We start from the raw sequence: 14,744 nt of genomic DNA, 5'->3' as shown, positions 1-14,744 counted from the left end.
ACCCTCATGAGAGACAAGCCCCACCCAGATGGTATGAACACCCTGGGGTGCCCCCACCCTGCCTTTTTCACCACCTCAGTGGCCCTACTTGGACCCTTGGGCAGCTTATTGTCAGCAGTTTTTGAGGGCTCCTAGTGCTTTGCTTCTCACCAGGAGAAGAGAAGAGACTCCCCACCAGCGTCTCTCTAGGGCTCCTGATCCACAGGATGAGACCTTTGAGGACCAGGAAGCGAGAGTGAACAAAGAGATTACGCCTTGCGACCAGCATTTCTCCATCTTCCCCTAACAAACCTGCCATCACATACTGGGCTGCTGATTTTAACCCATTTCAGGACCTTATTAAAAGGGTGGCGGACGCCTGCTTAAGGAGTCGCAGCATAAACTACTTGACAGCCTGCACACCACCTCCCCTGACCGTGTCACATTACCCATCCACAAGGCCATGGTGGACCCAGCAGAAATAACATGGCCTGGCCTGGCCATCGTAAGAGAGCGGACACAAAACACAACGTTCCCTCCAAGGACTCAGACTTCTTATTTTCACATCCCCTACAAACTCCCGTGAGCTCGATGCTGTGAACAAACGTGGCAGGCAGCACCACCCCAAGGCCACGCCACACGGCAAAGATTTTAAGCGTCTTGATTTATCTGCTGTAAATCATGCTCTGTGTAGGATCGCCAATTACCAAGCCCTCATGGCAAAGTATAGCCACGCTAAGATGCCTTTACTGAGCATCTTCTAATAATGGATGAGAGGGAGCAGTTTCAGCCAATCATTGCTATGGGCCAGCTGCTTGCAAAGACATCCCTACAGGCTTCTTTGGACACCGCTGACATAGCTGCTTGTTCCATCTCCATGGCAATGGTCATGAGGAGGGCTTCCTGGCTTCAGCTGTCGGGTTTTCTGGGGGAAGTCCAAACTGCATTCGAGGGCCTTCCGTTCCAGGGATCAAACCAAGTTTGCCAAGAAAACTGAGAAATTCCTCCACACCTTAAGAGACTCTAGAGCAGGGGTCGGCAACCTTTCAAAGAAGAAGAGCTATTTTTTTGGTTTTGTCTGTAACCAAAATCTTCTGAGAGCCTCATCACATGCAAAATGTTGGGGTGCAGGAGGGGGTGAGGGGTGTGGGCTCTAGGAGGGAGTTTGGTGTAGGAGCGAGCTCCAGGCTGGGGCAGGGGATTGGGGTGCAGGGTCTGGGAGGGAGTTTGGGTGCAGGAGGCTGTTCTGACCTGGGGCAGGGGGTTGGGGTGCAGGAGGGGGTGCGAGGTGCAGGCTCTGGCCAGGAGGCAGTCACCACAGGTGGCTCCCAGCCGGTGGCGCAGTAGGGCTCAGGCAGGCTGCCTGCATGCCGTGGCCCCACGCTGCTCCCGGAAGCCGCTGGCTGCTGGCATGTCTCTGTGCACCCCATGGAGGGAGAGGGGCAGCGGAGTCCTTCCTGCTGTGCCTGAACACTCAGCCCCCACCAGCAGCACCAGCCTGTGCGCAGGGCTCGGCAGGGGCAGGCTCCTCAGTCCTGCTCCCTCTGAGCAACTGTCGCCCCCGGTGCTGTGACCACGCTGCAGCCCAACGGGCATCGCTGCGGGCAGGGGGCTGTGGCAGTTTTACTGAGCATCCCCTGCAGATTGTCTGTTCCTGGTGCTCACATGCCAGCCATAAGGAGCCCGACGTGGCTCGCTGATCTACGGCGAGTGTGCAGGGGAGGCAGGCAGGGACCAGCCCGCTGCGCATGTCTCTTGGCACTTGCTGGGAGCCCACCCTGCTTCCCAGTGGCCCAGGGCAGACACTGGGAGCGGAGCCGCTCTGTGCTAGGATCCTCATCAGCTTGGGTGTCATTTCAGGGGTGACAACAGAAACAACCCTGGACAACATCACCTCCCTGCCTGAGCACTTCGCCCCCGAGAACGTGGGGCTGACAGACGTGATCTTCTTCTACAGGTAACGGGGGCCTCAAGTTAAGGGGGGCGGGCGCCTGGGTCCCTGCTCACCATCGCCGCCTGCATAGCTCAGCATTGCCGAGCGCCGCTCCAAACTGTAGAGAGCTGTGGCCAGCTCCACGCGGAGCCTTTGCCAGGCCCTCAGAGAGCAGTCCAGGACCTCCCTTCCCCACCCCAGGGAGCAAGGGAACCACAGTCATATCCACCGTCCCCTTGGGCTGGGGGAGAGGGCACAAGGATCTTCTCCCAACCCCTGCTGTGTGACCTGCCTTGTGAAGTGCTGGGCCGTGCTGAGTGTTCACACTAGACCAGGGGCCTTGCTAAGTGCGGTACCTTTGCCTAACCTGCAGGTCCAATGACGTGACCCAGTCCTGCAGCTCTGGGCGGGCCACAGCCATCCGCCTGCGATGTGACCCCCTGAAGACAGGCTCCGGAGCCCTGTCCGTGCCAAGGTAAGCGCCAGGGCTGCCGTGCACTGTGGGCCCCCTGCTGTTCTCTGGCTCAGTACAAGGCAGAACCACTCAGAGATGGAGTAACGTGCAGGACAGGCTGCCAGGCCCTGGGCTGTTTGCATCACAGGGTGTTGATCTGTTTGGTGTCCATAGTTTACCCAGCGACAGGTTGCAGTGGCAGCTTGCCAGCTGATGAGAGCTGTGTCCAGGTAGGCATGCCATGGAGCCAGCTGCCCTCAGCCTTCTGAAAGCCCCCAGCAGCACTGTTCCCAGTCGTGCAGCCCCACACTTGGCAGCAACAGCAGGAGCCCTAACGTAGACAAGGTGCCACTGCAGCATACAGAGCCACTGTGAGCTGGCTGAGCTGGCCCTTGGAGCCCTCCCTGCACTAGAGCTGCCCCCAGAGGGGAGGGACCTGTCTTGGTAGTGGTGCAAAATGTCTGAGAAAACCAGCTGGCCCAGCCATGTGGCTCAAGATGGAGTATTGCATGCTGGGAGCTGCCGTCTCTGGGCCTCCCCGCTCTCCTCCTGCTGCGAATGAGCTTCAGGCCACCTCACAGAAGCGTTTCCCAGCCCAAATTCCAGCTGCCTCCGCTACAGGGTGTTGCTTGTAAAAAAACCCCTGGCAAGGGAGGGAAGGGCAGGCTAAGAGTGCGGCCGCAGGCGGTGTGGAAGGGGTTCTCCCCACCCTGTACAGGATAGCCAGATTCTTTACCCAGGCCCCTGGGCAGCAGCTGGCTCAACCTGAAGGCTTCTTTCAAATCTGTGAGCTAGACTGAGGCCAGCTGGCTGCCCTAGTCCAAACTGGCCCTGCTCCTCAGCCAAGCTCCCCTGGACTGTGCTGGGGCAGTGCCGGGTCCTGTTCACTCCCCCCAGGCCTGACCTGTGTCCCTTCCCCAGCCTCCATCAGCCTCCGTCAGCCTCAGCCTTCTCCTCTGGCACATCCAGGCCTGCTGTTCACAAACAGGTCAGCGTTTCCTGCCCAGCTCCTGGATATGGGTAGTATCTGGTGCTTGCTGGGCACAGAGCTCACAGTTCCTCTCCAAACCCGCCACTCTGGGATCTTGCCGCGGGTAGAAACAGCTGCATTTTCACAAATGGCTGCTGAGTTTGGGTGGCCAAATTGTAACCCTCGGGCCCATTTCTCAGAAGCCCTGAGCACATTTCCTGTTGGCATCCGCTGAAGCTGTGGGCACCTGGCATCTCCATGCCTGGGCACTGAGAAACAGAGCCAGCCCAACTCAGTGGCCACGTTTGGAGATGTGGGCCCTGGTTCCCGGGCTGTCTGGATATGCGCAAGGATTTGGGAGGCTGTTTCTGTAACCAAACTAGAGCCAGGTTCGCAGAACATGGCCCGGCCTGTCGCAGCAGGGAGCTTCCCCTACGGCTCTGCCACCTTCCTGGGGTGCTGTGGTGTTCCTCTGTGCATGTGTCCCTGTGTGGATGCATCCAAGCTGCTGACCAAGGGAGGGACTACAGCCAGTTCTCTTTGCTCTTCGCTCCCGTTAGCCCCCTGGGTCCGGCCATGGGTGAGCCAGCCAGGGTCGTTCCTGCGTCACATTTGAGCAATAGAGCTGTGAGTGACAATCCAGTGCAGAGCTGCATTGTGGCCTCAGCTAGCCTGGTGTGTCGCCAGGGTGCAACAGGTGGTGGAAAGCGGCCAGCAGGATCTGTATCACTGGGGATGGTGCCCAAGCCGGAGAGAGCTCAGCTTAGCTGCCAGCCAGGCCCCTGGGCTTGGACACTAAGCACGCTGTGCCTGGAGTCACGCCATAGCTCGCCTGCAGCCCTGCCTGGTCACATGGTGCTGCCGGCAGCGACTGAGGCTGGCGGGTCAGGATCCTCCTTATCTCTCCTGACAGTAAATGCCCTGATGGGACGTGTGACGGGTGCACATTCCACTTCCTTTGGGAGACCTCCACAGCCTGCCCCCTCTGTTCCGTCTACGATTACCACGCCATCGTCAGCGCCTGCCTTGGTGGAATCCAGGTGAGCTCTCATGCGATGGAGCTGCGCCTCCATGGGCTGGGGCGGGGAGGGGTGTGTCCAGCTGGCAGGAGAAGCGAGTGGTAGGTAAGCGAGCTGATGGGCTCGCACCAGCAATGCAGGGGGCCCACCCTCATCGTGCTGTTCCTGGCAGCAGCCATGCCCTGTGTCCACACTACCTGCACGCAGCACTGCAGTGATGCTGCTGCAGGGTTCTTAGTCCCAATGCCCTAAAGCATTCTGGGAGAGCCCAGCTGGTCTTCAGGGAGCCTAGAGGGCTTGTAGCAGAGGCCAGACTCCCACAATTCCATGGGAAATTCCCACAAGTCCCTGGGAATCAGTGCCCTTTCCAGTCCTTGTCTCTGAGTGGAAGCCAGGGTGAATCAGGAGCTGCTGAGGCGGTGGACAATGGTCCGGCAGGGCCTGAAGCAGAGAGCAAGCCCAGAGCTACTGGGTGTGTTCCTGCCAGGGCTGCCCCAGAAGGAGTGGACTCCCTTCAGCACAGTGCTGCTCCGGGGGCCTGGCTGCACCCCCACACTCCTGGGACATGTGGGACTGAAGGGAGGGCTTGTCTGTGTGCCCCCTGCAGAGAACCACCTACGTGTGGCGGGAGCCAAAGCTGTGCTCAGGCGGCATCCCCCTCCCAGAGCAGAAAGTCAGCATCTGCAAAACCATGGATTTCTGGCTCAAGGTGGGGATCTCGGCCGGGACCTGCGCGGCCGTCCTGCTGACTGTCATGACCTGCTACTTCTGGAAGAAAAACCAAAAGTGAGTAGCTGCCTCCCTGTTAGAGGGTTGCCGCCTGGCTCTTCCCCTGGGGTTAGTCCTGACTCCCAGGGAGGAGTATCCCCTGCTTGCCAGCACCACCTGCTCTGGGGGTGTCCCATCCAATCGACTCCCAGCTTGGACGAGTTGCTGGAACGGGCACTGCTCAGCATGTGGCTGGGAGAGGAAAGTGGTGCCCTGTAGTGCCTAGCACTAGAACTACCTGCTCATTGCAGTCTCCAGGGAGGTTGCACAGGGCCCTGCCAGGGACAGACCCACTTGCTGCGGGCTGGATACAAACCCTGGCCGGGGGCAGTCTCACTGGACACATCCCCCGTTGAGCCCACGCAGCTCGCTCCCTGCTGCTGGATCCCGGGCTCGGCTGCCTCCTGATGCCCTGACCTACCAGCTCAAGTGGCTGCCTGGCCTCCGCACCCTGGAGAATACAGCACGTCCCAGCTGCTCGCACAAACTCCACCTCAGCAGGATGCCCCCAGGGAGCTGCAGACAAGGGCTGCCAGGAGCCACCACTCCCAGACCCACCAGGCAGCGCTGTCCCAGGGAGATCAGTGTCTGCATCCCTGTTTTTACTGCACCCCAGATCTTTTGATGGTTTTACCACCCTGCACCCTCTGAAAACCAGGGCCTTCCAGTACACAGATCCCTTTGTGTATATCTCTGGGGTGCCCACACAAAGGGCCCGGGCCATCCACTCTGCTCTTCTTTCCCCTGAAGGTTGGAGTATAAATATTCCAAGCTGGTGATGAACTCGACTGCCAAGGACAGTGAGCTGCCAGCTGCCGACAGCTGTGCCATTATGGAGGGGGAAGATGTGGAAGATGATCTGATATTCACCAGCAAGAAGTCTCTCTTTGGCAAGATAAAGTCCTTCACTTACAAGGTGGGTGCCTGTCCCCTGTGCCGTTGCTGGGGGCAGCACCCGTCACCAGCTCCCCAGATCACAGGCGAGCCTTTGAACCCTCTTGCTTTGACAGGATGGGCAGAAACGCTGCTGGGGTGCTCATGGGGTGGCAGAGGGGACGTTGGTCTTGTGGTTATGGCACAGGCCTCAGAGTCCGGACTCCTGGGTTCCTTTCCCAGTTTAGACGCAGACCATTTGCAAGCCATCAACACCTCTGGGCCCCACTTTCCCAACCCAGTTTGCCAGCGGGGATTTGGAGGAACTGCTAATGTTTCTAAGAGCCCCTGGCTCCCCACAGCACTCGCTGATCTCACACACACTCCTTGCATGCCCGTCCCCAGAGCTGCAGTGAGCAAAGGGCTGGAGGACAGATGGGGCCTAGTGCCCTAGTGAAAGACAGGAGGGATGGGAATCCTCGGGTGTGATCAGGGAATTCTTGGTCTGCTCTGAACAGGGCCTAGTGCAGACTAGGGTGACCAGATGTCTTGATTTTACAGGGACAGTCCTGATATTTGGGGGTTTGTCTTATATAGGCTCCTATTATCCTCCACCCCGTCCCAATTTTTCACACTTGCTGCCTGGACGCCCTAGTGCAGACATACCCCAGTCTCTTGGAAGCTCTCCCCGAGCTTGACTGGTCCTGGGATTTTCCCTGCAGGGCCTCCTGTCCCAGCTCCTGTGTCTCCCTGCTTCGTGCATCTCAACCACTGGGGCTTTGCAAATAGAAGCTGAAGCTGTCTTCCCATGCTGAGCAGCTCCTCCATCTAGCCAATGGGGAAGCAGTTACACCAGGAATCTTCTCGCTTTCAGATCTCTGACACCTGACACCCAAGACTGTCTTAGTACCTATCAGCTGTGTGGTACTGACTGCCCTGGTGCCCTCCCTCACCTGTGCTAATGCCTGTAGCCCCACAGCCACACCCCTGTCCTGCTGATGTAGGATTATAGTGTTCTCACCTGCAGGGTTACAATGAACCACTTTGCAGTCCCCAGTAATGTGCTGAAATACAAATAAACTCCACAGGTTCTGCCCATTTCCCTGGCCTGGGCCGCAAGGCAGCAGTGCTGGGACCTGGATCTGTCGCTGGAGTCTCCTGCCCCCAGAGTGCCGCCCGTGATCGCTGGGACTGGAACCCACTTTCCAACCCCAGCATTGTTCATGGGGTTGTTACTTCTTGGAGTGCTTGCTCGTGTCCATAAGTGTGCGCTCGTCACATGCACCGGTGCCGGAGGTGTTTTCCCTCAGCAGTGTCCGTAGGGGACCAGCTCTGGCACCCCCTGGAGTGGTGCGCATACGCTGCGGTATATAGGGCGCCGCCGGCTCCCCCCACCCTCAGATCCTTCTTACCGCCAGTGACAGTGCTGGAACTGTTGCTGCTTCAGCTAGTGCTGTTGCTTTCTCGTTCGTACAAACTCGTTAATCCTTGTTTTATAGTGTGTGTAGTTTTCTGTTAGTGTTAGTAAATCCCTTAGCTATAGTTAGAGACTTCGTAGGTCCTGAAACGGGACTTTGCCTTGGGACGGAGCATGCCCCGATCCCCAGGCTTTAAGCCCTGCAATCGCTGCAAGAGGCCCATGCCCGTTAGTGAGCCACACAGCAGCTGTCTACGTTGCTTGGGCAAAGGGCACATTAGTGAAAAGTGAAAAATTTGCAAGTCCTTCAAGCCAAGGACTAAGAAGGAGCGCGATATTCATTTAAGAGCGCTTCTTATGGAGTCGGCCCTCACCCCGGCACCGGAGCAACGCTCTACTCGGCACCGAGCACCGTGACCTGGCTGGCACCGGTCCCCATCTGTTGCGCCAGCCAAGAAGACGGTGCGAGGTCAGTCTCCAACCTCCAACAAGGGAAAGGATAAGACTGGGTGCGAGCAAGGTCCCGTGCCAGGCAAGTCTTCACCCACACCAGGATCTCGGGCCCAAGCTCCGGTTGAGTGGGGTACCCCGGCCCGCTCTCCGCCGGCCATCCTGGATAGCAGCAGAGGCCTCCGCCAGCTCTGGATACTGTCCACACCAGAGACCCTGCAGGTGGCATAGGAGATAATGACCCTCCCAGTGCCGCCCACACCGGCTCCTGCAGTTCCCCGGTCACGGGGTAAACCCACGTTCGGACCATCACGGTCCCCACCTCAGCGACACCGTTCCCCATCGCAGGGGACGTCCTGCCAGTGCTCGCCCTCCCATAGCCGCCACGCCTCTGACCATGAAAGGCAGACGCAGCGCAGCCCCATTCAGTCCCAAGACCTTGGGCACGGGCAGAGAGGCTCAAGGTTCAACTTGCCAGCGACCGGCACAGACCTCTGGAGGCACTCACCCCCGGGCAGGTGTACAGGGCCCAGCACCTGGTATCTCCGAGACCACGGTTCCGCTCCAGGAACCGTCGAGGGATAGACTCTACCATTCCTCGGACTGTCATCGATCCCCTAGGAGGGCATCACCGCAGGCGGGCACTTCCCAGCACCGGGCCCGTTCCAGCTCCCAGTCCCGCTCCTCATCCCAGTACCATCCGTCAAGTGTGAGATGTAGATCGCCGGCTCCAGGCTGTCATGGATCCATTGAACGCCACCGGTCCCCAAGACCGCGCGCCAGATCAGACTCCAGGGGGAGTGACTGACAGCAGTTGGGGCAGAGCCACTGTTCCGCTCTGTCCTGGTTGCCTGGGAGCAACCCCTCAGGACCCAGCCCTGGTTCGGAGCGAGGTTCCCAGATGGCGGTACAAGTTCCAGTACCAGGCTACATTGTCGGCACCGAAACTAGCCCTGTGGTACCCATGAAACCCGTGGGGGTTCACCCAGCCCTCCCAGGCCGCCCGCTCAGTGTCCAGGGCCTCGGAGAGACCAGCTGCCTCTCTCTCCCGCCCTCCTCCAGTGCACGAAGCCTCAGGCATGGAGACCCCGCAGGTCCAAGAGGGAGCAGGGGAGCAAGACACTGGTCCACCAATGGTTGTGGAGGACCCTTCGGCACTGACATCTTCCTCGTTGTCGCCAGACGAGGCTATAATGGGGCCCCCTCCCCCGGTTCCTCCGGATGATGCTAAAGTGCAATGGGAACTACTGCAGTGGGTCGCCACCAACCTGGGTCTTCAGGCAGAGGAGTTAGAGGAGCCCTCGGACTCTCTCTTCAATGTTGCCTGCTCCAGAGCACCAGCCAGGATGGCTCTGCCCCTTCATGAAGAGGTCTCAAAGATCATCAATGCCCTGTGGCAAACTCCCTCCTCCCTGCCCCCCATCTCCAAGGGGGCTGAGCGCAAGTACTTTGTGCCGCCCAAGGGCCATGAGTACCTGTGCACCCACCCTGCTCCCAGCTCCCTAGTGGTAGAGGCAGTTAACCACAGGGAGTGACAGGGTCAACCCAGGGCTACCCCTAGGAACAGACTGCAAGAGACTAGACTTGTTTGTCCGTAAGGTTTATTCATCCTCTAGTCTCCAGTTGAGGTGCCAACCACCAGGCCCTCCTGGGACGCTATGATTTGAACGTGGCAAGCCATGGCCAAGTTCGAGGGCTCCCTCCCTGAGACTTCTAGGAAGGAGTTCCAGGCAATCATGGAGGAGGGCAGGACTGTGGCCAGGGCGACGCTTCAGGTGGCATCGGATGCGGCGGACACCGCCGCTCAAACCATCGCCATGCGCCTGGCATCTGGCTGCTTCTCTCTGCCTTGTCCACGGAGGCTCAGCAGTCGATGTAAGACCTTCCCTCTGATGGGCAAGCCCTGTCTGCAGAACAGACGGACAATACACTCCATGGCCTCACGGACTCCCACATGATCCTTAAAATGCTGGGCCGGTATGTTCCCGGCCCTGCCCGCAAGCGGTTCAAGCCACAGCAGCCTAAGGGCCAAGGGAGCTACCCTCGCCAGAAGCCCCCTCCCCCCCCCAAGAAATCCAGAGGCTACAAGTGGCGTCCTAGCCAACAGCCTTTCAGTCGAGCTCGACGCACAATAAACAGGTGACAAGTGCTCGTTTTGAGGGTATGCCTGAGGACGACCTACCGGACTGTTCCCAGGATCCTCCCTCCCCTATTTTTACCAACCACCTTTCTCTTTTCCCCCCTGCGTGGGCATCTACAACATCAGACCAATGGGTCCTCAGTACGGTGGCGCGGGGTTACACTCTTCAGTTGCTTTCTACCCCTCCTTCCCATCCTCCCTCCCCGTCTCTCTTCAAGGACCTTTCTCATGAGTCTCCTCGCACAGGAGGTAGAGGGGTTACTGCAGCTAGGTGCGGTGGAGGTCGTTCCTCTGGAGTACAGGAACAAGGGGTTCTATTCCCGCTACTTTTTAATCCCAAAGGCCAAGGGTGGTCTGCGACCTATCCTGGACCTGCAAGACTTGAACTGCTTCCTAGCGAAGCTGAAGTTCTGCATGGTCTCCCTGGCCTCCATCATCCCCTCCCTGGATCCGGGAGACTGGTACACCGCCTCGATCTGAAGGATGCGTACTTCCACATCGCCATCTTCAAGGGACACAGACGCTTCCGTTGGTCCCAAGCACTATCAGTTAGCAGTCCTCCCGTTTGGCCCAGCGACAGCCCCATGGGTATTTACCAAGCGCATGTCAGTGGTGGCAGCTTACCTCAGACGTTGGGGTGTCCAGATCTACCCGTACCTCAAAGGCTGGCTGTCAGAGGCAGCTCCAGGTCCAAAGGCTGTTAGCCACTTGCCGTCACCTCAGCCTGTTGGTAAATGACATAAAATCCACGTTAGTTCCAGCACAGAGGATAGTTCATCAGAGCAGTGCTCGACTCGTTCCTGCCGCTGGAGAGATTCAGGGCACTGACGGACCTCATCGCGGAACCACATTTCCTCTGACCACAGCCAGGGTTTGCCCGCACCTCCTAGGTCACATGGCAGTGTGCACATATATGGTGCGCCACGCCAGGCTCTGGATGCAGCCCCTGCAGCAATGGCTGGTGACAGTCTACTCCCCGTCAAGAGACCACCTGGAAAAGGTGGTTACAACCCCACGACGATACCTCACTGCGATGCTGGACCGACCCTGAGAAAGTCCTGGAAGGAGTTCCCTTCGTCAGCACTCCTCACTCAGTCGAGTTGGTTTCAGATGCCTCAGACCTCGGCACTCTCCAGCCCCAGGGTACATGGTCCCCAGAGGAAATGATGCTACACTTAAACGTCCAAGGGCTCAGGGCGGTGCGCAGAGCATGCGTGGTCTTCCTACTCACCTGTCGGGCAGAGTGGTCAGAGTCCTCACGGACAACACGGCCTCGATGTTCTACATCAACAGAGAAGGAGGAGCGCGATCATCTGCCAAGAGGCACTCCGTCTCTGGGACTTCTTCATCGACCACAGAATCCATCTACAAGCATGTCATCTTCCGGGTGCCAGGAACACACTAGCAGATCATCTAACCAGGGACGTCTCCTCTCACCACTAATGGGTGCTCCACCCAGAGGTAGCCGGCACCATCTTCCATAGGTGGGGAATTCCCCAAGTGGATTTGTTCTCCACCAGGCAGAACAGGAAGTGCCACAGGTTTTGCTCCAGATGGGGTCTGGGCAAGGGCTCCCTCTCTGATGCCTTCCTCCTACCATGGGCAGGAAGCCTGATGTACGCATTCCCTCTGATTCCGCTCACCAGCAAGGTCCTAGCAAAAATCAAGAGAGACAAGGTGCAGGTTATCATGATTGCCCCGGTGTGGCCTCGCCAGCACTGGTTTGGGATGCTGTCAAGCCTGGCAGCGATCCCTCTGGGGTCCCTGCCAAACCAACCGGACCTGCTGTCACAGGATTACATAGAATCATAGAATATTGGGGTTGGAAGAGACCTCAGGAGGTCATCTAGTTCAATCCCCTGCTCAAAGCAGGACCAACCCCAACTAAATCATACCAGCCAGGGATTTGTCAAGCCAGGCCTTAAAAACCTCTAAGGATGGAGATTCCACCACCTCCCTAGGCAACCCATTCCAGTGCTTCACCACCCTCCTAGTGAAATAGTTTTTCCTAATATCCAACCTAGACTTCCCCCACTGCAACTTGAGACCATTGCTCCTTGTTCTGTCATCTGCCACCACTGAAAACAGCCAAGCTCCATCCTCTTTGTAACCCCCCTTCAGATGGTTGAAGGCTGCTATCAAATCCCGCCTCACTCTTCTTTTCTGCAGACTAAACAATCCCAGTTCCCTCAGCCTCTCCTCGTAAGTCATATGCCCCAGCCCCCTGATCATTTTTGTTGCCCTCCGCTGGACTCTCTCCAATTTGTCCACATTCTTTCTATTGTGGGGGGCCCAAAACCGGACGCAACACTCCAGATGTGACTTCAACAGTGCCAAATAGAGGGGAATAATCACTTCCCTCGATCTGCTCACAATGCTCCTACTAATACAGCCCAATATGCCGTTGGCCTTCTTGGCAACAAGGGCACACTGCTGACTTGTATCAATGACACTGTAATCCCCAGGTCCTTTTCCGCAGAACTGCTGCTTAGCCAGTCGGTCCCCAGCCTGTAGCAGTGCATGGGATTCTTCCTTTCTAAGTGCAGGACTCTGCACTTGTGCTTGTTGAACCTCATCAGATTTCTTTTGGCCCAATCCTCCAATTTGTCTAGGTCCCTCTGTATCCTATCCCTACCCTCCAGCTTACCTACCTCTCCCCCCAGCTGTCATCTCCAAACTCGCTGATGGTGCAATTAATCCCATCATCCAGATCATTGATAAAGATGTTGAACAAAACCAGCCCCAAGACCAACCCCTGGGGCACTCCGCTCAATACCGGCCAAGTAGACATTGAGCCGTTGATCACTACCCATTGATCCCAACAATCTAGCCAGCTTTCTATCCACTTTATAGTCCATTCATCCAATCCATACTTTTTTAACACACCTAAGTTGAATGGACACAAGCAACACATCTCGAACACCAGTTATGGAAAAAGGTAACTGTCTTTTTCCTTCTCAGCTGTATGAATCTGTAGGAGCAATGCCAATAAAGTAAGAGCAGGAGGTGGCCCCCAGGTAGAGAGAGACATGGCATCAGCTCTGCCCTGCGTTCAGGAACAGAGCAGCTTGCTCAGGATGTGCTGGGATGCAGCGTGGTGTAGGTTCTGAGCGGGGAGCCCGGACACCTGGGTTTTAAGCTGCAGGGTGAACTTGGGCAAGTCACTTCCCCTCTCTTTGCCCTCCCGTGGCAGGGCCTGTCTCCTGCTGTGCAGCACCCGGCACAACTAGGCCTCAGGCCTGGTTGGGGCCTTTCGAGGCTCCCGTAACCCGGATAACAAATGAGCGTGGGCCTGCCAGCGCTCGACTCCTAGCTCTGCAGCAGACGTACTGTCACTCCCCATCTCTGGGCCTCAGCTTCCCCATCCCCGAAATGGGGCTAATGAGACCTGTGCCAGGGCAGGTCTCAGGCTAGGTCTTATTTTATCTAGTTCCTGGGGACTCTCAGGTAGCTGGCGCTAGAGAAGCGCTAACAAAAGTGATTTATTTCTAGGAGTAAACTGCTAATGCGGGGCTCGCCTCCAGCCCTGGTTGTGTGTCCATTCAGCAGCACTCAGAGGCTCCACACCCTGCATCTGTTGCCATCCTCCCACCTGCCATGTGCTGCCCCTCCGGCTCACCCCAGCTGGGGGATGAGGCTCCTCCAGGACTCTCGGCCAGGGGGGCCAGATGCAGGAGGGATGGAGGCAGGCCCGGAGGGATGCTTCTCCCTTGGCCCTTCAGCTCACCTGTCTCATCCCGTGCTGAGCTGAGGGAAGGGTGCGGCTTGTGCTGGGCTGGAGGGGCAGTGGGCAGCAGGGAGGATCAATGAATCTTTGGGGTGGGGGCTGGGGGCTGGAAGCTCCTAAGGCCTGAATCCACCAGTAGGGTTACCATATGTCCGGATTTTCCCGGACATGTCCGGCTTTTTGGTCCTCAAATCCCCGTCCAGGAGGAAATTCCAAAAAGCCGGACATGTCCAGGAAAATAGGGAGGGGTCGTGGGGCTTGGGTCCAGGCTGGAGCCGCTGGGGCCAGAGCTGGAGCTGCTGGGGCCAGCGGTGCTCGGCCACCGGCCAGCACCGCTTGGCCAGGGCCTGGGCCAGGCCGGAGCAACGCGACCGGAACCAGGGCCCAAGCCGAGCCGGGCTGGAGCCGCTGGGACCGGGGCTGGGGGTGCTCGGCCGCCAGCCAGCGCCACTCGCCCGGGCCGGGGCTGGGGCCGGGCCGGAGCCGCTCGGCCGGAACCAGCGCCCGAGCCGAGCCGGGCCAGAGCCACTGGAACTGGGGCTGTGGGTGCTCGGCCCCTGGCCGACGCCGCTCGGCCAGGGCCGGGGCTGGCGCGCTCAGCCGGAACCGGGGCCGGCGCCCCAGGGCCTGAGCTGAGCAGGGCCGGAGACGCCGGGGCCAGAGCCTCTTGGCTGGGGCCGGCCGCCAGAGGGAGCCACTCGGCCGGACTGGGCCGTGCCTCCTCGCTAGGGTTACCATATTTTGTGCCTCCAAATGGAGGACACTCCCCTAGGGTTACCATACGTCCGGATTTTCCCGGACATGTCCGGCTTTTGGGGGCTCAAATCCCCGTCCGGGGGGAAATCCCCAAAAGCCGGGCATGTCCGGGAAAATCGGGAGGTCAGCCGGGCCGGCAGGGAGCCGGGTCAGCCGGGCCCACGGGGACCCCAGCCGGCGGGGAGCCGGGTCAGCCGGGCCCGCGGGGACCCCGGCCGGCGGGGAGCCGGGTCAGCCGGGCCCGCGGGGAGCCGGGCC

The 14,744-nt window shown here is 58.6% G+C and overlaps 1 protein-coding gene across 1 annotated transcript in view; it reads left to right on the top strand.

Annotated features, from left to right (window-relative positions):
• The window catches only part of ELAPOR1 (endosome-lysosome associated apoptosis and autophagy regulator 1), an 82,136-nt gene extending 72,738 nt beyond the window's left edge, over positions 1–9,398 (top strand). Inside the window, exons 17-22 of the mRNA XM_034768834.1 lie at positions 1,840–1,936; positions 2,286–2,387; positions 4,250–4,376; positions 4,963–5,141; positions 5,874–6,039; positions 8,853–9,398. Of these exons, the coding sequence (XP_034624725.1) occupies positions 1,840–1,936; positions 2,286–2,387; positions 4,250–4,376; positions 4,963–5,141; positions 5,874–6,039; positions 8,853–9,398 (1,217 nt within the window). The remainder of the gene's footprint in view (positions 1–1,839; positions 1,937–2,285; positions 2,388–4,249; positions 4,377–4,962; positions 5,142–5,873; positions 6,040–8,852) is intronic.
• The last annotated feature ends 5,346 nt before the right edge of the window (positions 9,399–14,744 follow it).

Source organism: Trachemys scripta, chromosome 4, assembly GCF_013100865.1.
Source record: "Trachemys scripta elegans isolate TJP31775 chromosome 4, CAS_Tse_1.0, whole genome shotgun sequence".
NCBI lineage: Eukaryota > Metazoa > Chordata > Testudines > Emydidae > Trachemys > Trachemys scripta.
This window is presented reverse-complemented; position numbering and strand designations above follow the sequence as displayed.